Below are 26,778 nucleotides of genomic sequence, written 5' to 3' on the forward strand. Positions count from 1 at the left end.
TCAACTGATGATCAACACGCCAATAAAATAAACAAATTTGTGCTTGAGAATCGACGATTAACAGTCAGAGATCTTACTGGCATCGTTAGAATATCGGAAGGATCAGTGAAAACCATTTTGAAAAATCATTTGGGCCTAAGAAAAGTGAAAACATGTTTGGTTCCAAAATCACTCAATTCAATCAAAAACAGCGTTGCGTTAACGCCTTTGAAACAATGCTTTCCGATTGCCAGGACGTCATGAAACGTATTATTACTGCCGAGGAGTCTTGGACCTTTGCTTATGACCTAGAAACAGATGATCAAAACCACGTCAAAGCAGATCAAAAATCAAGGTTAACTATTTTCTTCAATTATCGAGGTATGATGCACTCAGAGTTTCTTCCGACCAGCCAAACTGTCAACAAGGAAAACTATTTAAGTGTTATGCGTCGTTTGTACGAAGCTACTCGTAAAAAGGGACCGGAATTATTGGCCGACAGCTCTTGATTTTCGCACCACGATACTGCACCGTCACCTATTGCATTGATTCTCCGTGAGTTTTGCGCTAAATTTTTATCCAATATCGTGCCGCAACGATCGCATTCGCCTGATTTAGCTCGAGAATTCCGGAAAATGACTTTAACAACTGTTTCGGGTATTGGAAATATAGTTGGACAAGTGTATTGGGGCAAATAGGGATTACTTTTGAGTGACAGATTTAGAAGCATAAATTAAGAATTTTGAAATTGTGAACAAAGTCTTACTATTTTTTCTCATAGTAGCCTCAATCTACTAAGTACTACAACTTTGCCAAAAAATATTTTTTATTAAATAATTTTTATTATTATTTATTTTATTTAATTTACATATAATATAATGTTAACGGCGTTATCAGCTTTATTGTTGGATGTAAGAGTTTATTATTTTTATTATTTAATTGTAGCCAATAATGACAATAATGACAACAGTAAACAAACATATCTTTGCATAATTTTTTTTTTACAAATATTTTAGCTTTTCCCTACACATACACACATACATATGTGTTACAGTTATATATGTATGCATGTATGTACAGGTGTACTATTAGTTCGTTCTTCATTCGTTTGCAAATATTTACCTTAGCAGGAGCGCCAGCGGCTTCTGCGCCTGTTATTGTTGTTGTTGTGGATGTTGCCAATCGCAAAGTAGCGGTCGTTAATATTGAAAGCAACAAGATGGTCACACACTGCAGATACAAGAGTTTCAAACACATTTTTACACACTACTCATTTTCCAACGGCACCAGTCATTTTGTTGTGGATTTGAACCATTGACTTCTGCTGGAAGATAAATGAAGAAATGCAAAAATTAATTTTATGGATCTTGAGTGTAAATAATAATTAATTATATTGTTTATATAATATACATATGTTGGAAAATATATGTATGTAAATATCAACTCATCTAGGATTGGCCCAGTAGTTGGCAATTTTTTTTATAAATGTCAAACATTTGTTTAATAAGGCCTGATAAGATAAGATTAATAAATGTGGCTTCCAATGTGACCTAAGGTCTATTGTGCCTTCTCCTAAGTCTCTTTAATTCACAACGACCCACTTAGCGCAGGCATATTGATAAGTTCCAATACACTGCTAGGCACTAATGAGACGGTTTGATCCCTATTTCGAAGCATGGATCCAGAGGCCTATATCCTGCATTAGCAGGTGTTCTGGAGTTTCAGGCTCCCTGTTGCAGAGCCGGCAATTTGCAAAAGAATCTAGGCCCATGTTCTGCATTTGGCTCTCTAACCTTAGATACAGAGGGAGCTCTAGAGCATAAGGAATATGCCTTGGATATTTTTCATAGTATAACATAGATTCCTGAAACTTTGAACAGGAACTCATCAAGTATCGATATTGTCGCCTCTCCTGTACTCACTGTAACACTGTAGCAAATAAGTTTCTGCAAAAATTTGAAGAAAGAAAACCCAAACTGATAGCCTTGGTAGACGATGTAGCTATACTATTGACGGGTAAGTTCCTAGACACAATGAGTAGCGTGACAAATAACACTAGAAGCATTTAGACGGTACTGATACGGTACACTTTAGAAAGAGGTACAAGATCTCTTTACAAGGCGGTGCAAGGAGGATATGGAAACCCCCGAAACTCAAAGGTGTACAGCTAACATCTAAGGATCACACCACGTATCAGAGAATAACTTTGAACAGCAATCTGGCGTGGAAGCTCAATGTGGAGGAGAGGTGAAAAGTCGACTGGTAAGCAGGGGCTCAGTGAATAAAATATATCACATATCCGCACTCTTAATATGGGAGACAAGGTTTCAAATCACACTGAAAGTGGGTGGTTAGTGTAGAGACACGTGATCCACCAGCAGAACTTTCAACATGCTTGTATAAATGAATGGATCAAAAATGGCTGAAGGATATGCGCCGAGATCTATAGCGCGGAGCTAGATCTCAGGCGACCCTTCAAGCTGTCGGAATAGAAGTACTGCAGTATCTTCCAGGCAGACGTCTTTGCGGTCATAAAAATCAATATATACGTCGATAGACAAGCGGCAATTGAAGCAATAATCTCCCATTGCAGCATGTTCTTAGAAGCAGGGAGGCAGTAGATATGGTGACTGCGTTCCGGGCCACAAGAGTATTTAGGCTACCGAACTAGTACATGAAGCAAGTCTCTAAAAACCATACACCATAAAACTTGCAAGAGTGCTATCAAGCGGATCAGGGTGATGTGGAATGCCTTAAGAGTAAACAGGATCTCCAAGGTTAGCTGCAGAGAAACGGAAGACTGTAAGGCGGTCTAGTCACAGTTCAGAACCTACTGGAAAGAAAACTATAAAGGGGAGTTAAGATGATTTAAGACTCGTTTAACTCCTACGTGTACGCTCTTTACTCCCCAAAATATAAAATATGTGCCATACGTAAATCCGGAAGGTTCAGTACAGTAAAGAATGAAGGTATTCCAAGTCTTTAAGTACGAAAGTATGACTCACCTCTAATACCTGCTAAGCCTTAGGCTTATAAACTTTATAAATTTAATCAATTTTAGCATTAAATTTTACAATTTTCCTTAAATCAATCGTAGATATGTAAAGGTATATATGTACATATTTATTTTGCAAAGTATCGTATCTAATCCAAATGCATCCGAAATGTCGTTTATCATTACATTTGTATGTGTCATTTGATACAAAACAAATTACGATTTGTAACCCCCAAAACCGCCGCGAAACGACAGTAAATTAAATGAATAAAAGCTCATCAATTAAAGTAACCTCCACGTTCTGGGAAATTTAGCGTTAAAAACTCAGAAACGTTCATCAACTTGCATTACACATATAGAGGAGGCGAGCAGGGGCGACCACCTGTGTGGCGAAATGTCAACATGCGGTAAAAATGCGTGGATGGATTGGTGTTATAAGTACACCGCCCACCCTTAAGATTCGCATCGATTACATAGTACGACTGTTTAAACATATGTATGTATGTTGTACATAGGTACTTATAAAGGGTGATCCATTTCGAGGTTCCATACTTTTTAAAAAAAAACACGGAAACTTCACATTTAATGAGGAATGTTTATTATCATTCGATAGAACATTCTTTGGCATTTATTTCTTGAAGATTATCTCTTTCAACTGTTGGCCGCGGCTACGTATCAGATGGTCCATTCGTTGAGTCCAATTTTCGATGACTCGTTCGAACATTTCGATTGATAACTGGCGAAGGAGACGCGTGATGTTTTGCTCCAAGGCCTGAACGTGAGATTGTCTGCTCACCGCAGTGTTCTAGCAATAAATCCATTGATTGATTCGATGCGATCTGTGGGAACTGGCGCCGCTATGTTGAAACCAAATGTCACCGATATCACAAGTTTAATTTCAGGCATCAAATAGTCGGTTATCATGGCGCGATAACGATCGCCATTGACGGTTACATTCTCACCGGCGTCATTTTTGAAGAAATATGGACCGATGCACCAAATCGTGTTTTTTGTCTGGAAGGAATGGCAAGTCTTGAATCTCCTCAGGTTGCTCTTTGTCCCAATTGAGGAGATTTTGCTTGTTTACATATTGAACCAGAAATGGGTGTCATCGCTGAACAAAATTTGGCTCAAAAACGTCGGATCACCTTGGAACTTTTCAAAAGCCCATAGAGCGAAGCGAGGTTGCCTGGAAAGGTCGAGCAGCTTCAGTTCGTACACAAGCTGCATTTAGTACGCTTTCCATTTAATATCTCGGCGCGAATATTATCCAATAAGGAATGCTGGGGCAGAAGATCGGTGATGGTGATGAAAAAAAATAACTTGACAATTTGACAGTACTCGCGTGATCTGTCAAAAAAGGCTATTGAAAAAAGTACCTATACTTGTATCACCCGTTATTTGCTTTGTAAATATGGGTACCTTGTAGAAACTGTTTGGAGTAGTGACGGTTTAGATAAACTGCTTATGCTTTGACATTAGCTGTAGAAAAGACTAACATTTTCTGGAACTTCAACGCTTTGATGACTACGCTGTTAGACGGCTCGGATAGACTAATTCTTACGAGGATTACATATTAATATTATTAAATAATCTGGTATAACGAATAAATTGTCGACGGTATGAGACTCCCAACAAAAATTCTACTCCAAATTTCTGTCTTCTTCGCTTAAATGACGTTTTCACATTTAGTCACCAAACTTTTAAGGTACATGTCTTTAAATCAGGACTGGTCTAGAATATCTACCATAGAACAGATATTCATCAAGCTTCAAATTTTGCAAAAGACCCCAGAAAAATGGATCCGTTCCACTTATTAACATTAAAACTGCCATTTCGATAGCAAGCAACCGGGATTATATAGCTTAAGATAGATCATAATAAGATCTAATATTGCAGCTTTGAAGATATTGAATGTGGATGAGTTCTAGTTAGACAACATATTCCTATAGGCACATGCTTTGAATATATATAATATAATATATGTTTGTATAATTGTATATATGTACATATATGTAAATATCGTCCTATATACACTCTTAGACTAATGACAGTAAGACTAATTACTATATACTTCTTCGATGACAATGTTGATTGAAACACGTGCTTTCTATTTTGTGTTTATTGATGTGAACTGAGCTCTTAGGGCTACATACAAGTATGCTTATGCAATACATAGTTACAGGTGCATGTTACGTAGGCGGTCTGCAGAAAGCGAAATAAGAAAAAACTTAAGTGTTCTTATCAGTAATTGCATAGACAATGTAATGAGTTAAGGAATTTTCAAATTTAGCGCTTTAAATGCGACACTGTATCTGTCTATCTGTCAGTTGGCGCCTATCAATACTATAAATTAAAACAGCTTAAAGAATTACGCCAACTTAGGAGCCTAAAAGTGGATAATTTTCAAAGTTTATTCTGGGAGTTGCAGTCGTATATCTCCAGTGCTCCCAATTTTATTTATTTTAGGCACAAAGATCCATTGTTATGAGTAAAACAGGCTCTCTCGTTTTCATTGAGATAACTCAAATATTGGACGATATAAGCAACATAAAGTTACCCATAAGTAAGAAAATCTTTTTGTTAGGTATATGGGGGCTCAGGGAAGTATTGACCCGATTCGACCAATTTTTAGCATACAGACATACCATTGTCAGAGAAGTGACTTGAAAGTAAAAGACTCAAATGGAATTTAAATTTGTGCTATATGGGAAGTAGACGTGGTTGTTTTCCGATTTTGCCCATTTTCGCACTGAGACATAAGAATGTGAGAGGAATACGTCGGACTAAATTTTGTCGACACGACAATAATGCGCAAAAAAGATCATGATCCAAGCGTGGTGAAGCTCAACAAATGGTCGCAAAGCCAGGATTAACGCCTAGAAAGGTTAGCTAAGTTTTTGCTGGGATTGGAAAGGAATCATCTACTATGAGCTGCTCCAACATGGCCGAATGATTAATTCTACATTTTACTGTCAACAACTAATGAGATTGAAGCAAGCAATCGAAAAAAAGGCGAGAACTGTTCAACAGAAAGGGCTCCGTTTTCCAACAGGACAAAAACTGGGAACGCTTGGCTGGTAAGTTTTGATGCATCCACCATATAGCCCTGATTCAGCACCATCGGACTACAATTTGTTTCGGCCAATACAAAACTCCCTTCATGGAGTAAAGTTGGCTTCAAGAGAAGCCTGTGAAATTTACTAGTCGCAGTTTTTAGCCGAGAAACCAGAAAAGTTTTGCACTGATGGAATAATGTCTGTAGCGGAAAAATGCCAAAAAGCGGTCGACCAAAATAGTACATATTTGGTTCAATAAGGTTCATTAAAAATATATAAAAAAATAAGTTGAAGTTTGAATAGAAATACGAAAAGACTTTTTCGACTACTCAATATATCCTTGATAGGGTGTCTGGCATTTCCTTTTGGTCATTACAAACAGCGTGACAAATCTGTATGTCCTTTTCAGGGTATAATTAGACGGATTCGAACGAATGCTGAAGTTCGAATCTGTCTACCAAAGTCGGAAAGACCAAACTCTATTTATATTGCAGGTACCATGACAATACGGAAACTTATTCTAAAAGACTGTGGGTCGTAACATTTCCAAGATAAAGTTTTTAAAACGACTTTGACGCCGCTGCACCTCATCTTTTGCTCTTGTTAAGCATTTTCTTTATCCTTCTTATTTGATTTTTTATTTTAGTAAGCATTCGAAAACCATCGAGTCAACCATTCTTAGACGTATTAAAATCCGCGTTATTTCCGTTTACGTATTCCTGACACTCATGGGAACATACTTAACCCGCACAATACTCTATATTTTTGAATATTTAAGGCTAACTGCTGACTTAGTTACTATTTTCAAATCTTGTGGCTACTTTTGGTGAGTTGATATGAAAACGAAGGAGTCAGTGCGAGCTAAAACGCGTAGGAGCATTAATCTCAGAAGGAAAAATGTATGCCTCCAACATAAAGTTTCTTAGAAACCAAGTTAAGAGAGTAGAATATAGGGCTCTAAAAATAACGCTGGCATATTTGTCATATTAATTTCACATCAATATTTGTGTATAGTAAGTGGCAGACATTTAAATCGATATCCAATTGTATAAGGCCAATACTGCTTAGCTATTCGGCCGGTTTGTATATAAAAATAGACCGAAAAGGTATATATCGGCATTGAGTGGAAATTCCCAGTGAAGCTTAGGCATGATTACAAAATTATTACGTACTCAAACATAATTATTTAAATGCTAATGTGAAATTATTTACTGCGCACTCGCACCTGTGCACCTGCATTAATTGAAAACATATTAAAACCGCGGTCAGCAAACAGCCTGAAGAAGTGATATAATATATACTACATTTATGTACATACATACATACATGTTTGTGCCTTGGTCTCACTAATTACCCATGGTATTTGCATATGACTGCCCACCAAAATTTAAAGGACGCCAAACATTTAAAAGCATTCCACCAGCATTTAAGTGATGTCCCGCTCCGTGGACGCTAATGAGCGCTTACCGTTCTGCTTGGATACGAATTATTTAACATTGCTTTGAGTGCTGCTATCCTTGTGGAGAATAAATGTTGTGTTGGCAAAAAATAATTATTTTTTGATTACATAATTGCACAGACCACTAAATCGTACCAATTAAACAGACGACATCAATTTATGAAGAAATTGAATGCAAGACACCCTGGATTAGAAAAAATTATAGCGGTCGTATATCACAGTAGACGTGTAATACAGCTTGAAGGTGATTTAGAACGCGCAGTGGATTTTATGGGAGAATCTCCACATGCTGAATATACAATTTAGTACTTAAGATCACATGAAATACGTTCGTGGTCTTGCTTTATCAATTTCGTGTAACTATACGTTGGTCAGTGAGCCTTCTCGATGACGTTGGAGCACAGAAAACAGTATTTTAGATAGGATGTAACGAAGTTAGATATCTTAACTATGATCGGTCGGCAGCTTGTGGGCCTGTCGAATACGAAGTTTGATGACTTCACTGCAGCTGGATCTCCGGCAGCCGATTCCATCTCTTGTGTAGTAGCATTTATTCAGGCAAGGACTGTTACTTAGGCAATACCAGTTTGTAGTCAATCTGCGACTGTGATGTTAGAGGCTGCTTTTTGCTAATTTTGGGTTGCTAAAATCGAAATTGATAGTATAATTTTCCTAACAAACCACCATCATTTACTAAAATGATATATAAAATTATGATATTGAACTCAAAATCGCAATCAGCACACCTCAAATATCCTAAAAACCTCTTAACACGTCAGTCGTAAATTTTTCCTTCCGATTTTTAAAAAGTGTAGGATAGGATAAGATATGGTTAATAGATGGAGATTGCACCGCGATCTTAGGTATATTGAGCTCTCTCCTAAGTAACAACGACCCACCTAGCCCAAGTATATTAATAAGTTCCAATATAGTGCTAGGCGCTAATGAGGCAATGTGATCCCTATTTGGAGACATGGATCCAAGGGTTTTTATCCTGCGTCTGCAGACTTCTATGCAGTCAATTAGCAAGTGTTCTGGAGTTTCAGACTCCCTGTCGCAGAACCGGTAATTTGCTCAAGAAGTTAGGCTGATGTTATACAAGTCTTGTATAAGGGCTTCTTGAGCTTAAAGTGACCAGTATAGAATGCGACAAGTTTGTCCCTAGGGAGGTATTTATATATATTTAAAATTTCAACCTCCTGAGGTTGTCACCAACCATTAGCAACTTGGCATGGCACATGTCATGGAGTTGTTGCCTAATACTTCTTTCCTTTATGGAATGAGGACCCACCGCGATAAAGAGTTCAGGTGCTACCATGTCAGTGGATGCTGCGGAGCGAGCGAGCTCATCAGTCAGTTCATTCCCGGCCATACCTCTGTGACCGAGCACCCAGATAAGGTGTACTTGGGTACGTTCCGCTAGACTAGTCAGCCGTTCTCTAAACACCTGCACCAGTAGAGATTTGATCTCATAGGCAGAGATTGCTTTAAGTGCCGCTTGACTGTCGCTAAGTATGGTTATACGTTCGTTGCGATAGTTGCGTTGGAGGTTTATATCTACCCACCGACTTATGGAAATGTTTGAAAAATGCAGGGAAAACATCCCACAGATATGGAGAATTTGTTGCGTGTTCCTGCGACTCCTGCATCAATCCTCTCCGACGTTTTCAAGCCGTCGGTGTACTACTTGTTTGTACTATCCCTAAACAGTAGCTCCAGAGTGGGATCATTCCATCCAGCTTTACTGTTTAAGGTAACCTAGAACTTCTTGGTGAAGTTTATCCTTTTGATAATGCTGTTCCTTGGGAGAAGAGTCAATGGTATTACACCACTTAATTCCTTCACCCGTTGGGTTGAGATTATCTTATCTCTACCACATACTTCTGCTGTCATTTGGAGCAGTGCGTGTTTGACTACCTGTTCGATTACTAGCTGAAGTGGTGTGAGCTCAAGCATGACTTCAAATGCTGCCGTCGGACATGTGCGCATGACACTCGGCATACAGATGCAAGCAAGTCGTTGCATCTTCGATAGTTGGAACCCTACAAAAGTCTGCGATGCTTTTGTGGCCCGAGGCACCACCGTATACTATATACATAAGTTGTTCAGCGAACAAATATTTCATTCAAAAAAATCATTAAAACAATATACCGAACTATTTGAATTTAAATTTTTTTGTATTTTTGGTGTCTTTATTGTTGTAAATAAATATTACACTAATAAGTACAATTCCTTTGTAATTTCCACTCGTTAGTCTAGAAACATTATAGTAGTGCTTTCACCACAACAATTAATTTTTAAATACATACATACATATAAACCATAATTTTATTAAGAAAATACATATTTACAGAAGTACTTATAGTAATGACTTGTAATGCTTTTTTACGATTCCTCTTTACTCATGGACTTTCCTTTTGTCTCTGGCAGGAATATGGCTATGTAGAAAAGGCCGAGTGCGGCGAACGAAGCGCAGGCCCACATTGACGCTGACAAACCGAAGGCCTGCATGAATGGTGGAAATACTTTGATCAAAATAAATGTGAAAAGACTCAGCAAGCACAAGCAAAAGGAGGCGCCTTTTGAGCGGATCTACATGGATGAGGAAGAAAAGCGATTATTTTTAAAAAAGGTTGCATTAATTAATTAAACTTGTTCATTACGAATTACTCGACATTTTTGTGCTCCTTTGTTATATATGCTCAAATGAGTATTACTGTTTTTGATTTTTATCAATACAACTCTTTGAATGGGAGGTCCAAATGTTTACATAATTTATAATTTATATAATTTTGTACTTGCAACTCAAAGTCCCTTTCTTCGCGGAGTGTCACTTATGATGGACATAATGTATTACTTTCAACTGTTTGTAAACTCTACGCAGTTCAAAATAACCAGCCGACCCGCCCCCGTGGATCCGCGCCTGATATAAGTTATGTTCGATTTTTCGCAACACGAGAGAAAAATTAAAAATACACTTCAAGGTTGCTTTGGTCTCGAGATGTGAAAAATGGAATCGGATGTTCGAATCAAAATCGAATGTTCATATTTTTACATCACAGAGGACAGAGCAACGCGTGAAGTGTATTTTTAATTTTTCTCTGCGAGGTCAAAAGACCAAAAGTCCATAACACGCTACGCCCATAAAGTCAATATCTCTTTCTTTCTTGTCTTACTTCGGAAAAACTCGTTCAACAGCCTTAAAAAGATACTGTATTGTCTTTTAGAGCTTGATATTAGTTAGTGTCTCTCATCTGGTTATTTCTTTTTCAAAATCCAAGCTAGATGGATTACAAATATCTTGAGTCCGAGTTTTTCGACGATTAAGAAAGTTCAGCGCTCACTCTCAAGCATAGTCTTTAGTTATTGCATATTCTTCTTTTCTTTATTGGCATAGACAACGCTTACGCGAGCCAAGTTTACAACAACGCATCAGTCGTTCTTCCTCTCTCCTGTTTGGCGCCAATTGAAGAATCCAAGTGTAGCCAAATCCTTCTCCACCTGGTCTATCCAACAGAGTGGATGTCTTCCTCTTACACTGCTTCCCCGGGTACTGAGTTGACTACTCTCAGAGCCGGAGTGTTTTCATCCATTCTATATCTATATATGTCGTCGTATATCTCATACAGCTCATTGTTCCATCGACTGCGGTATTCACCGTTTTCAACTCGCAATGCACCATATGTCTTCCGCAGAACCTTTCTCTCGAAAAATCGTAGCGTCGATTCATCAGATGTTGTCATGGTCCATGCTTCGGCACTAGATAGCAGGATGGGGATGCTGAGACTTGCAGAGTTAAGTCTTTTTTCGTCGAGAGAAGACTTTACTTCTCTATTGCCTACTCCGTCCGAAGTAGCATCTGTCGACAAGAGTTATTCTGCGTTGAATTTCGAGGCTGACGTTGCTGTTGATGTTAATGCTTTTTCCAAGATAGATGCTGGGTTCTCAATCACTGTAGTGTTTTTCAAGCAGAGCTACCGTGGTTTGAGCTCGCTCACTGTGCGCTCAATGAATGTCTAGAGTGAGTATATACATCGAATAGGGAGCCAGATTGGTCTCCGTTGTTTATTTATGCGACTGTGAAAGCCTTATATTCTAGTGCAGCACGCAGTAAAACCACTGTTCTACTCGGTCCCAATAAGATTCATCTTCTCGCAATCGTAGTAGTTCTTACCGGACATTGTCCAATAGGTGTACATGCGGTAAAGCTGAAAGTTTTAGTGGAAGATGAGCTGGAAATACAAGTCATTTTTTCCTCCATTCTAAAACGTTTGCAACTCAGAACATCTCAGCAGTCAAATTATCTGCGAACCTGACGATGAAGCTGGAATCGATATGAGCAGACCCAACAAATTTTTGAGAGACTCAAAGCGCTTCGTGGAATTCTGACAGTTTTTTCGTTCAATATATAAGACTTTTCAGATATCAATGAACCGCGGTGCTCAGCAGTCCAAGTGGCACTCGTTTTTTGGATCGAACTTTCAACCTAACCTAATCTAAGAATATAAACTGTTTTTGATCTGCTTCCCTTCACTCCTTCACTTATCCATCATATTCATTATGCCATACTTCATTTTATATATTTTCTTTTATATTAATTTAAGTAAAACCATTTTACATTCTTCTTCAAAAACTTTTCAATTTCGAGTTATGCCCTTTTTGCGTTCAACACCTAATATTAAGGCACTTAAGTTCGCATTTGATTTTCATGTAAGCCACTTTAACGCCACTTAACCGACTCGAGCACAAAAATATCGATAAATTCAAATAAAAATTAGGTGTATGAGTGTGTGTTATATAGATAATTACCTTCGGTGGTAGAATCTCCACCAGCACGACAAATGTGACGGGTATTACGCCCACATTCGCCGCAAGTACGATAAGCGCCATCAGCAGCAGCGGTAACCACGAGCGATAAGGTGTCAGATCCACGCTGGTCTCTTCGGCAAAGAAGGCGTACATACCGAACGCGGCCAAACAAATACCCATGGAGGCGGTGGACAACATGAGCAGCATTTTGCGACCATAACGATCCACCAATATGATGGCGGTTATGGTACCGATAATTTGCACCAAACCAATTATTGTGGTGTTCGTATTCGGATGTATATCCGTTTTGACGGCGCCAAATATGGACGAGGTGTAATTGAGTATCGCGAAGCTGCCGGTGAATACGTTAATTAGAATCAGCATACTGCCCATGCTGAGGGCACGTATGGCGCGTTTGCTAACTGTAGTTGTATAACGGTAAATCGAGGTAGTAAAAAAAATTTGAAAGAGACTTACAGAAATCGCGCCAAGTAACAACGTCTGCTTGCGACTTTTGCGACATCGCATCGCGTAGCTCTGAAAACTTCGCATTGCACCTATCGATATCCTGCTTACTCTCAGCCGTGTGGCCCTGATAGAATTTAAAGGCTTTCTCGGCTTTTTCAACTTGTGCGCGCTGCAAGAGATACGTCGGTGTTTCCGGAAAGAATGTTTCGATCAGCAAGAAGAGCACGGGTAGTGAGATCACCAGCAACGGTATCAAGTGATAAGGTAGATTCGAGGACATTGTATAGCCCACCAACATGCCCGAATTCAAGGTGAGTGTGAATAACGAAGTGAGACGACCGCGTATCCTATGAGAGAGTGCATAGTGAAGAGCTTGTTGTAAATTTTAAGATAAAAGCAGGTTAAAAAATGTAACCTACGCTGGATCGACGACTTCGCCAATGAAAATCGGTATGACGACATAATTGCCACCACCGGTCATACCGCCACAGAAGCGCGCCGCATAAAGATACTCGATGGATTGCGCAAAGTAGACTAGACACCAAAAGCACTGCATTTCAAAAAATTCACTTAAAGTAAACCTGTTTTGATTATTGTTGTTTGTGGCGCGTACTTACAATATGCGGTATGGCCAGACAATATATGCAGGCCTTACGCCCAACTATATCCAATAGATAGCCGAAGAACACATTGGCGAGTAAACTGCCTAGGCACACCAGCGCACCCATCCAGGAGCCCTGCTCCACGGAGACCTCAAAGTCAAGCGGACTTTCGGCGGGTGTCTGCAGCTTGAACAGCATTGGCGCGAACCAGCCAAGCCCGATGCCATGGCAAAATGTGATTATGGTTACTAGGCGGCGACACGAAAGCAAATGCAAAATTTAATATATCGAGTGCACATATTGAGATTTCAGTTTCAGAAATAGATTGTTAAAGTGGTGCTTCTTTTAGTCCCTTAAGCCAATAGAAGGCATGACAAGTGGCAATTAAATTATTTGCAAAAAATCTTTCGTAATGGGTTTAATTATGTGAGTGTGTGTATGTGTTTACAAAAATACGTAAATATTGCGCTCTTATGCATTGAGTGGTTGCTGTTGTTGCTTACTACAATAATATTGCTGACTTCTATGACAGCGGATTATGTAACAATTTTTTCTATTGGATTTCTGAACTTTTTGTTTTGTTGTAAGCATACAGGCAAGTTATGGCGTACTCGTATTTTAATAAAAGTGCAAAATTATTTTTATTTTTAAATATATTTTTAAATATATATTTTTTTTATTTATTTAGCAAATTTCTTTCTTTTTCAGTTAATATTTTTTATTTTTAATTTTTTCTCTTTAATTAGATTTAATTTTTATTTTTTTAATAGACCCTTTTTGTTGCTGTAGCCAACAACAAAATTTTAGCACATTTTAATGAAAGACATATTTTTTAATTTTTATCAAATATTTAAAAATTATACTTCTTAGCTTTCATAACTATTTTTTTTTTGTCTTTTTGATATAAAATTTTTTTTTGGTTATGATATATTTTAATAAAAGAAACCAATTATTTTTATTGCATATTATTGTTTTTTTTTGTTAATTTTGTATTTTTTTATTAACCAATCTATTTTTTTTACATTTACAAAGTAATATTTTTCATTATTTTTTTTTATTTTTTCTTTATTTTTTAAGTGATATTTGGTAATTTTTAATTAATTTTGAGTAATAATAATTTAATATTAATATTTTTAATGTTGCTTTTTATATATACATATATTTTTTTAATTAATTTATATTTTTTTGTAAATTTTTTAAATTATTTTTTTTTTAGAATAAAATAAATATTTATGTAATATTTATTAATTTATAAATTTTTTTAAATTAATTTTTTTTTGTTTTTTTGATTATTTTTTTATTTAGAGGATTTTGATTTCATATTTAAGCAAACACTAAGTTACGAAAATTTAAAAAAAAAATTATAAAAAATATTATTTAATTATAAAAATAAAAAAAATAAAAATTTTTAAAATTTTTAAAATTATTTTTTTTTTGTAAGAAAATAAATATTTATGTAATTTTTATTTTTTATAGAATAATATTTTTGGGGTTTTTTTTATTCATTTTTTTATTAAGAGGGTTTTGAAAAAAAAAATTATTAATTCTTATTTTAATTTTTTATTTATTTTCACTGTAGGCAAGCAACTAAGTTATGAAAAATTTTAAGAAAAAATAAAATGTTTATGAAATATTTAAAAAAAATTTTCAAATTATTTTTCTTAGAAGAAAATTAATATTTACATATGTCATATTTGTTTTTTTTTTAATATTTTTTTAAGAATATTTTTTTTTTCATTTCTTATTTTTATGTATTTAGCGTTTCTTGATGTTCATTTTAGACAAATATTTAAGTTATAAGATATTTTATTAAAAACAAAATATTTTTTTTAATTCTTAAATTACTTTTATGTTTTTTTTTCTCTACAGACAAATAACTATAAGAAATTTTAATAAAAAAAGCTAAATTTTTATTAAATATTCAAAAGTATATATTATTAAACTTTTAGAATTACTTACTTTTTTTTAATATAAAAAATACTATTATTAATATAAAAATTTATTATTATAAAAAATATTTTTATTAATATAAAAAAATAAATTGTTACATTTTTTAAATTATTTTTTTAATGTCTTACAATTTTTTTTTGTTATTATTTTTTTTATTGTAGCCGACAAGGCATTTTTGTATTAAAAACCAAATGCTTCAAATCACTGTCAAATATATTTTTTAGTTTAATAAATTTTATTTAATTTTTTAAATAAATTTTTGGTTATTAACCAAAAAAAATTATTAATTAACATTTTATTCCTTATGTTTTTATTTGTTTTAGATTTTTTTTATTTCTAAGTAGCTATTTTTTGTTTTATTTGGAAATTGATTTATTTTTTTAATATTTTAATTGTTTCTTAATGTTTTTTTCTTAAAAGCTCTTTTTGTTTTAATTGTAAGCAAAACACTAAGTTAATATATTTTTTTTTATTTTATTGTTTACAAAAAATCATGGTTAAATTTGTATAAATTTTTATAAATAGAATTATTTTTTTATTTAAAACCAAAAAACATTTTTTAAAATTTATTAATATTTAATATTTTTTGATTTTTAAAATTATATTTTGACATGAAAAATTAATTTTCAATTTAGTAGTATCTAAAAGTTTTTTAATAACATTTTGACATAAAAACTAGTTTTACAATTATTATTATATTTATTTTTTTTTACCATTTAATCACTTTTGTTTTATTTGTTATTATCTTAATTCTATATTTCCAACTTTTTTTAGACAAAGGCCTTATTTTAATTTTTGTAATTAAATTTATTAAAAAAAAACAATTTTGTTTTAATTAAAGTTTTTTAAAAATTTAATTTTAATTAAAAAAATCTTTTAAAATGTTTTTGTTTTAAAAATATTATTTTTGTATAAAAAATTAATTTATTAATATCTAATATTTTTTTTATTTTTTAAATAATAATCTGACATAAAAAAATATTTTTATTATTATTTTTTTAACCATTTTTTCCGTCTATAATTTTTTTTAATTTGTTATAAATTCCTTTTTTTTATTTCAAACCTTTTTTAGGCAAATGCCATATTTTAACAAAACCAAAAAAATATTTGTAATCATTATTTTTTTTTTTGTTTTGTTTACTTTATTCAACCACACATTTTTTTCTTTTATTTATGTAAATATTTTTTGCACATTCCACTAAGTCCAATATTAAACCCACACTTTGCAGCATTTAACAAATAAATGCAAATTTAGTAAAATTATTATATAATAATGCACTAAACCACTTTGCACTTGTCATGCCCACATTCCGCTTGTAACTATCTTTTGCATATTTTTATGTATTTACCGCTCGCTGCCGCCAACAATTGCGTTCGAAATTCAGCGCGAAAAACGCCCTGTGAATTTTTACACAAATTTAACAACATATTTTGGCTTTTTCTTTTACAGCGTTACAATTTTGCACAGAAAACCAGTTTAACCGTTAAACTAGTTGCGCTTAATCACAGTTATGTACGAGTGTGTGTGTGTGTAAGATTTGCTATTGGATTTCTCTTAGTTTATTTGCGCGTCTCTTTGGTGCTTGGTAACGGAATTCCGACTTGTGAACTCCATCACTGGCGGCGGTGTACTGTCGGTCCGCACTACTCAAAACTCAAACACAATTGCCAAATATTATACATAAATAATTTCTTAGCGCGCTTCATTCGCTTATTTAAATATTTGCTTTGCTTTTCTACTTGCATTTTTATCTCAAAGCAAAAATCGCATTTCATCACTAAAGCTTAAGAAAAGGTCTGTAACGTATAAAGTTTTCATTAGTGATGTGAAAGTGAAAGCTAGCAAAGAGTTTCGGGATTGACGGAATGATTATGAGTTTGCTTCAATTTTTATACAATCCCGTTATTTCGGGATTATTTTGGAATTACATTGTGACAAAATAAGTACACGGAAATATTCAAATATTCAACAATATTTATATTATCGCCTTAAAAGATTTTTCCAACGATTTTTCCAATCCTCGAAACACTCTTCATGCGCACTTTTTGGAATGGCCTTCAGCTCCTTCAGCGAATTTTATTTATCTTTTCGATCGACTGACTACGGGATCTAAGGAGTGGCAATTTCGGTTTGGGCATTCATTGCGTTTTTGGCTTTAAATCAGGCACAATCGTACTATTATCGAACCAAATTCGACTTTATCGGGACGAGTCGAGCAAGAACGTGTTTAATTCACAAAATATCCACCAAAATCATTTGAACAGACTGTCGAGAGATGTGCAGCTCTCTTACCATCTCTCTAACACTTGCCTGACGATTTTCAAGCACCATGTCCTTCGCTTTTTTTTAATATTTTCGTCGGTAAGGTCATCAAGAACGAGGCATGTCTTCTTTGATCTCTCGACCGTCTTTGAAGATTTTGTACGGACCGAAAAAACAAAATTTCTAAAACTTTCGTAAGGTTGTCATGAACAAAAAGTAAGTAAAATTGTTTGTTATTTTTCATATAACTATCTAACTTCGGGATCACTTTTAACTACTCTATTTTATTCCACAAAAATTAATAGTCACTAGACCTGCTTAAAGCCTCCTACAAATGCCAAGCCCTTTACGAGTTGTCTATAAAAGCCACTCTCATAAAGCTAATGCTATCGTAAACAACTTTTTGTCAAAATGTGTTTGTCATTCACTTAATTCCAAATTAAATCCCAGCAAAAGTTGAAGTTAATCTTCATAATCTATCAAAAGATTTTGCTATTAAATGGAAAAAGTCAATAACTTATTGTTAATAGTTGAAAGTGTGAAATGTATGTAAATATTTGCCAGCTGCGATTAAGCTTAAGTATTTGGATGAAGCTTTTAACCGAATAATTGCAAGTAAGGCGATGCTAAGTACGGATGGAAACGTTTCTCACGACGGCAGGGTCTACTTAACCGGCACGGACCCGGAATTTTCATTTAAACGAAAATTTTCTATTTCTCTTAGTTTAGTGCAAGGAAATTTTATTTTTTTGTGACTAGCATAGTAGGTGTGGTTATTAGCTGATGTCGCCTCATTACTAGGACAGTTGGATGGAGAAGGAAATTTATAAAAATTTTTCTATAAAAATTAAATCCTCAAATACCGTTTCAAAAAATTTTGAAAATTTCATTACCCCCAAATTTCGGGATCAACTGCTCTATCAAGCCTATTTACGTAAGTACGCAACGTTTTCACTGACATTGATGCTTCTTTTTGCTGAGGTAGTTGCAAAAAAGTGGAATCCCGCGACAGATGTGTCATAAAAGTGTCAGAGATGTTAAAAAGTAATTTTTATAGCTTTAATTTTAGTATATAAAATGTTTATTAATATATGGTATTTATTTATATATTAAATTTATTTATTTATAAAGTAATTAAAAATGTACATTAACGTCAACGGACGCAACAAAAATGCAATCTAAATCTGTGCGATTTAAATACACATAGAATTTTTCCATTGCTAAATACATATATCTAGATGAAGAGGCGAGAGTGAATCTAACATATCTCCGATCACAGCAAGACAACTAACGGTTAAGTAACTGGTAAATTACCCAAAAAAGTCAGCATATTTATCACACGCTACGGATCACAAGAAGACAACTAACGGTTACTGTCACTGGTAAATTATCCAAAAAAATCACCAAAAATTTCGGTTAAAGTTTCTATGAGTTTCTTAGAAATGAAATGATAAATCTAACCGATACTCTTGTGTACGTGTATTCGTTCATCTCTTTTACGCTTATAAGCTTATGAAATGGAAGGTTATATGGTTTAATTTCCACGACAATTTTTTCAATGGATTAGTGCTTCCCTAGTCGTGACTTCCTGTGGATTGTATTGTTGAGCAATAATGGCTGCTTCTCAATCCTAATATTTACCTACGTTGATGTGACGCCGCCGATAAGAGCAAATCACCGAATATCCTATTTGTCATTGTCATTGTCATTACGTTAAAAGTGTAATCAGATTAAGGCACTCATCCGATTTGAAGAAGTCAAAAAATTACTACATTTTTATTTTGTTGTATTTTGAGAGCTTTGAAATGAAAGCTTTCTCGCATGAATTTCATAATCTCACTCAATGACATCTTCCTCTCCATAGGTCTTCCGCTTAACCGAAAATAGTGACGCAATTTAAAATTGTAACGCAATTGTCTAGTACTTTGAATTTGGTATAAGATTTGCAAACATCTCTTCACATAAAATACAATCAGTTAAAGCAGCTGCCCTCGCACCTTGCTTAGGTGAAGAAGCCGCAGATATCTTTATTGTTTAGTGTCGTATTTGCCTTCGCAGCGAAGCGATTAGTAAAAATCATGATTTGTTTTGAGCTAATGACTTTTGAAAACAACAACAAAGATAAAGTGTGAAATTTTCCTTGTTGTTGCTGATTAAGTTCAAGTTCATTACAGGGCATACGATTCGTAACTACGGAGCGAGTACGTTGCTACAATATCTTAGAAGGCATATAAACAGTGTTTGATATATTCAAAAAAAGCTCTCTTCGCTTTAAACACTTGTTAACTAATTTAGCTATAGGTTAGTATATGTATACATACACACATCTACAGTTAGTTGTTTTGGCAACAGAAAGAAAAAACTCAAAAGTAGTAAATATTCATAAACAGCAACAGTGGTTATCAATATCATTTGATTACTTCGCAAGCAATCTAAAAACAAGGTACGCAATTACATACACTATGCTACAAAATACAAATTCGCCTAAAGTGATTTTTATCGTTAACTGGCACTTTTAGATGCGTTAACCAATATGAATGCACCAGTGTTCTCTCAATAAATCTGTTTATTGATGAGATGTGTAGGAAGTAGCGCGGTTTTGTTGAAACCAAATGTCGCCGACATCACGAGCTTCAATTTCAGGCATCAAATAGTCAATTATCGAGGCGCGATGACGGTCGCTATTGACGGTTACGTTCTCACCAGCATCGCTGAACAAAATTTGGCTCAAAAACGTCGGATCTTCTTGGAACTTTTCAAGAGCCTGTAGATCGAAGCGATGTCGCATGGGAAGCTAGAATGGCTTCAGTTCTTCCACAAGCTGTATTTTCTACGATTTCAATTTAAGATATCGACGTAAAATGATACACGTCATTACATATGTTCGTCAGCCCAAGTTACTGCGAACGGCGCCGAATCGACTATCCACGATCTTCGTGTGCACTCTCAGCTAAGGCTACTATATTTTCTTTACTGGATGCTGGACGTGGTCTATTTGATCGAATATTATCCAATACTGAATGCTGGGTCTCAAGATGGGTGTTGGTGTTGCGAAAGGTAAGCTCAGTAGACCGATTAAGTTAAGCGATGCGCGCGAACACTCATTTTTTACAGAACGTGAATTTTCGTAATAAAGTTTAACGATTTGTAAACGTTGTTCAGGCGTAAGTTTTTGCATGTTTAAATGGTAAACAATACTGAACAAAAATAACATAGCAGCTTGACACGACTCACAACTGATCTGTCAAAAAAAGGCTCTACTAGGATCACCCGTTATATACTTAGTTCTAACTGTCAAGTCGATTGTACTCGAAATACTTTAGAGAATACTTCCTGTCGCTAAAACAACAGAAATAACCAAATTTGTCCGTAACTTTCCGACTTTAATCAGCAAGAACACCGATGTCTCAAAGTATCATCCATGACAGTTGCCGACGTCTTCAATGAAAAATAATGCTTCATGGTTTCAACGTTGCCGGTTAAGGAAACTCTAAGAAAATGTAGGTTATATACTTTATAAAGTTCTGAAACGTGGTTGTTAGTAGCACTAAGTAGCACTTCTATAATTAGATTGTACAACTTAACATTTTTCAGATCTTAAAACTTGCAATGAAATAGACTAACGAAAGACGCACTGTTTAATTTGAGAAGGTTTGAGACTCACTGATCGTCTTCGAGTCTTACCTTAGCTAAATTCAACATAGTTAAATTCAGCGTGTGACCAGTAATATTAAGCCAAACATTTTTATCGAACAGGCTGTACGAAGCTGATGGATGTAACTTACCAACTATGATGTTATGATGGAAGAAAAAACTTTCCATTGTAAACTTTTCGGTAACGAATCGTCTTTACTAAGGCTTAAATCTTTTTGTTTGTATCACCTGCATCTAGTATTAGTAGATAACTCGACCACAAACAATTTCACCAGATTGGAGTACTTGCACTATATATACCAATAGAAGGCATGTTTTTAGTGTGTTTTAAAGTTAAAGTTTAATTTAACGAGGAATAATCCTCGGAGGATGTAATTTACCAAGAAAACCGTTCGAAAGGTAATGACGCAGAATTCTATATAGAGATTATGAGTAGTCTTTTTTACATAATCTGTTTCTTCTTAAGATCAGGGTTATAAAGCGAAAGATTGAAGTCAATCTTGAATAAAATACTATAATCCTATCAACACGATTTTAAAATATAATTATTCACCTTGGTCAGATTTTAATTTCAGTATCGAAATCATCACTTTGGGGGCTATAAATTCAACTTTGTTTTCTGGCATAATATAAAATTATGCCTTTATATAATACCACCAGCCATATCTTGATTAGGAATACTCTTTTCGAGGTTTCCATGTACATTAAATGAAATAAGAACTGAACGATCCCTTCTCGTGCGATTTCTTTAATCTAACATCAGAGATATGAGTTGAAGTGCTTCATTTTTGACAGGCATAATTACGAAATCTTAGATCAACTCGTCTGTCCTGAAAGCAAGTCATCCATATACATACATACGAGTACATGTGAGTATTTTATGATAACTATATCTACCTTGTATGTCGTCAAGGTGTGACTAGAGGATGACTAAAATGAAGGGACTCTCAGAAAAATGAATACAAGTTTAGAGGTTTCGGATATTACGGTGTACTATGACACAGAAACGTTGCCAACATCCAATGGGAATCATAGGGTTTAGGATCCATGAGCTTTGCCAATTTAGAGTAATAGATGAAATGCTCAACTGAACGAACTTTATGAATAACTAAATGACCATTCACTAGAAATTTAATATAGTCTTTATACACGAATTAGTCCATATATTTGGCTTAGTGTGAGTATAACCTTAATATTTAAGGATTAACCGCTAATTTAAGAGCACTTTGAACATCATAATCTTCGTAGCAAAATTTAGAAATAAATCCTAGTACTAACAATCGTTTACTGTTTTGGCGCCCACACGTGTAGGAGATATAAAATAAAGAAAAAATTTTAAAGCTTTAAGCATCACAACAAAAATTTGGCGTTGCCATGGTGGTATTTTCCGCACTTTATCTGAGAGTGAGGCGTCAACGGTTGTTTACTTGATTGTACAAACTTTAAGATAAGGTCACAAAAACTTAAAAAAAATACAACTTTCACCTGGAAAATAATACTTTGTATGTACGTATTTGAGTACATTTGTTTGATACAGCAGAGGGCTCGTGGCAACAGGTACGAGTGTTGTTCAAACACTCGAAATACTTTGTTTATTCCAGCGTTATGTATTGTAGATAAATTGTGGCGTGCTAAATATGAGCATAAGTTATTGTGTTTATACTGTACGGTCAGCCTGACTTACTACCTACCCATCCATCCACCCATCCATTAAGCTACATTAGTAGTGTAAATATGAGAAGACAATTTATGATAACTCCAGCCTTACTTATTTATGTACGTACTTCCTCGCGTGTCATTAAACCACAGGTATATACTTAGCATAGATACAAAGCATAATTTATTGTTGTTGTATTTTCAAATTTATTTTAAATTATTTCCACGCAGCCACATGCACACACATTTCATGAAAGAAGCAAGTAAATTATTTGAGCGCCCAGCTGATTGACAACTTTGTACATAAATAGCCAACATTTGATTCTAAATACCCGCTGAATAAGCTTCCATTACACATGAAAGAAATTCCGTAGTCTCCGCGTTGTGATAAACAAAAACAAAGACGTAAACATTGTTGAAAATTTATGTGTTTTCTTTTGAAGAGGGATTCGTTGCATGAAAGATGGGTCAAAAATTATTATTCAGTTGAATGTACATATTGGTCAAGTGTGATTAATCACAAATATTTGGCGACTGGATGAAGATTGTATGGTAATTCACATTGTTGCATTACATACATACATACTTGTATATCCATAATCTACTATATTGGCGTAGACAACGCTTACGCGGTTATAGCCATAATACAAACTTATATATATACACATATGTACATATGTACATATGATGGGTTATAGTAAGCTTTAAGAATCAAAAAAATAAAAAAACCTAATCAAATGAGCAAACTATTGTCGATGGACTTTGCCGAAATTTTTCTTAACAAAACAACAACAAAAATAAAAAAATAACAACTCCTCCTTTCGTAAGTTTTTATGGTAAATTACACGATATATTCGGCTTGGTTCGCATAGAAATTAAAAAAAAAAAAATAATTATTAAAATAAAAAAAATTAAATCAGGTGGCAACATCACTTGTAAAAACAATCATTTTATACCAAAATACCATTTTAGAAGTAAAACTTCTTTAGGCACACTAGAAAAATGCAACTACTGGAACGAAATTGTACATAGGTATGTATTTATGTATATGGAAATCTGTCCGATATGAAAAACCATTTTTTTTGGATTCTTCGAAATAATACTCGAAGAATTTTCAACAAAGTAATTTGAAGCTCAACACAAACCTAAGAAATTTAAACCTTAGGCATAAGTTTCAAAAATTCACAATTTTAAGAAAACTGTAAATATTTATTTTGGTAGTGTTGCCAGCTGTTTACAGATAAAAATTTAAATATTGTGATAAATTAAATATTATAACGTGAATATCAAACTCAACAGATTTAAAATGACTTGAACTAAAAAAATGGAGTAGCCTTGCCACCTAAATACATTTTTTATTAAACTGTTTTTTTATTAAAGTTGACAAAATAAATTAAATTTAAGAAATATACATCAAACTGAAATGATTTGAGAACGATTTCTGTTAAATTAAAAACAAAGCGTTGCCACCTTTTTGAAAAATTGAACTTCAACGAATTAAAATTATTTTAAAAAATATTCAATGTACACTAAAATTTTCGAAACTTAACCAAACAAAAAATCCTTGTTTCAGTAATTTATTTGAGCAGTGCTGCCACCTGTTTAAAAATATAAAATTTAAATATTACAAAAAATTAAATATTATAACATTAATATCAAACTCAAAATTTTTAAGTTCAAAAAAAGGTATAGCGTTGCCACCTGTGTACATTTTTTTATTAAATTGTCCTATATTAAAGGTGACAAAATAAATTAAACATAAGAAATAAATCTGACAACGATTTCTGCCGAATTTGTAAAAAAAGCGTTGCCATCTTTTTGAAAAATTCTCTAAAGTGCACTAAAATGTTTGAAATTTACGCAAACAATAAAGCCTAAATGTGCTGAAATAATAACATTGTTGTTCGTTTCAGTAATTTATTTGAGCAGTGCTGCCGCCTGTTTAAAATATAAAATTTAAATATTATCAGACTTAAAAGTTTTAAAGTGACTTCAACATAAAAATGGAGTAGCCTTGCCACCTGTCGAAATTTATTTATTAAACTGTCTTTTTTAAGGTTGACAAAATAAATAAAATATAAGAAATGATGATTTAGGAACGATTTCTGTCGATTTTGTACAAAAGAGTTGCCATCTTTTTTTTTTAATTTAACTTCAACAAATTGAAATAAATTTAAAGAAATCTTTATTATACACAATAAACACTATATGAACTGAAATAACATAACTAATTGTCGTTGTTGTTCGTTTCAGACATTTTTTACCTAAAATGTGGAAAACTGCTAACTTTGTGCTGTTAGACTGGCTGGTACAGCAATTTTTTAACAATATCTTAATGAATAGTATAAACACTTTAGTTAAGATACTCGTATTGCTCTACTGTAATTTATATAGCCAACAGCTGTTATTTTAGACGCTACAGCAACATCGTGACCTAATTTCAACGCAACTGAGCCATACCGCTGTGAACTTGTAGAGTTCAATTATCACAAACCAATAATGTCATTCCTAGAATTTGATAAGCGAAAAAGTAAAAGAAAGCCTAATTGTTTTTGCGAAATGTTGAGTTCAATGAAATTTAATAACGTCTTTTTTGAGTTGAGTATACAAGTTTAGAAATTCAATATGAGTGACAACCAATAATTTGTATCTTTGCCATGGCATATTATATTCATATGTTTGTGACGCCATTTCATTAAATAATTTTTACATAAAAGGTGGAAATTTCATAATACAATTTTTTTATACAACTGAAATGCCTGAGTATCATTTATTGGATGAATATATTATAACGGTACTTCACCCTATATAACTGCCCTCTGCCCAAAATCACTAGCTATATATCACTAAGCGACTCCATACAACCACAAACTCTAGATAACACAAATTATGCTATTTTTAATTTTTATGCGTATTTGATATTCGAAATCGAAATCGAAATCTATTTATTGATAATTTATAAATTCCACTCCAAATATAAAAATAAAATTCCACAACTCAGCCGTAGCCTATGGGCGTCATTAGAAGAGACTCTCATACGACCGCTATCAAAAGACGCCATGTTTTTTTGTCTACAAACATGCATACATAACATCACAGTCTTTTTACTTTAAAATACAATCAGTTGACCAAAAATTTGTGACATGCAGTTATTTATATATGTATGTATATATTTCTTTTAGATAAAGAGTGACAAAGCGAAAAGTGTTAAGAAAAGTCTGCATTAATATTACTTTGCTTTATATCACATTAGTGTTTGTTTAGTATTAACTAATAATTTTGAAATAAAAATCGATTCAGTCCTATTTAAAGTTTTCTAATTGAATCACAGTTTGTTATATATTTTATTACTTAATTTCGAAAATCGAGTTTTTAAGTTTTTGGAATTATTCCCACATAGAGTTATGGTTAGATTAGTCGGTTAGGCCGATGAGCTTGAAGTAGTCGTCATTTAGGATGCTTGCGCTTGATGTTGAGTTCACAGACTCTATGACCTCACTAACGATACCTTTTCCAATGTATCATACCGTGGAGACCCCGATTGCTTACAGCCAGTCTTGCCAATGCGTGACAAGATGTTCTATTGTTTCCTGTTGCCTTGCGCCAGACATTTCCTGCAGTCTTGTCGATCTGTCAGCCCCATTCTGCGCGTGTGTGTCGCCACCAGACTGTGACCAGTTAGTGTTCCGATCATGTTCCTACAGTCTCTTCTATCGATTGCCAATAGGAATTTTGTGTACTTCCGATCTATTGTTTTGCACATGACTTTTGCAGTTTTGCACCTGAGTAGCTCGTTCCACCGGGTTTTGGTTTTCTTTACCATGTTTCATAACTATCCGGTTATTATTTTTGAGGAATCTAAAACATTTTTATACCCAAAATAA

The 26,778-nt window shown here is 34.1% G+C and overlaps 2 protein-coding genes across 3 annotated transcripts in view; both read right to left on the reverse strand.

The window, feature by feature from the left end:
- The window catches only part of LOC105226987 (mast/stem cell growth factor receptor Kit), a 47,267-nt gene that overhangs the window by 7,171 nt on the left and 13,318 nt on the right, over positions 1-26,778 (reverse strand). Inside the window, exon 2 of one of the 2 annotated variants that reach the window (XM_049456704.1) lies at positions 1,102-1,300. In XM_049456704.1, the coding sequence (XP_049312661.1) occupies positions 1,102-1,236 (135 nt within the window). In that variant the 5' untranslated portion in view covers positions 1,237-1,300. Of the gene's footprint in view, positions 1-1,101; positions 1,304-26,778 lie in introns of both variants that reach the window. The other variant, XM_049456703.1, reaches the window with a different exon arrangement.
- On the reverse strand, positions 9,795-16,981 carry LOC105233811 (facilitated trehalose transporter Tret1). The gene is made up of 6 exons (XM_049456705.1): positions 16,671-16,981; positions 13,387-13,619; positions 13,189-13,319; positions 12,779-13,116; positions 12,302-12,723; positions 9,795-10,084 (listed from the first exon to the last, which is right to left on the reverse strand). Exons 1-6 carry the CDS (start codon positions 16,747-16,749, stop codon positions 9,878-9,880), a joined length of 1,410 nt encoding a protein of 469 aa, XP_049312662.1. The 5' UTR covers positions 16,750-16,981; the 3' UTR covers positions 9,795-9,877.

Source organism: Bactrocera dorsalis, chromosome 4 (assembly GCF_023373825.1).
Source record: "Bactrocera dorsalis isolate Fly_Bdor chromosome 4, ASM2337382v1, whole genome shotgun sequence".
Lineage (NCBI taxonomy): Eukaryota > Metazoa > Arthropoda > Insecta > Diptera > Tephritidae > Bactrocera > Bactrocera dorsalis.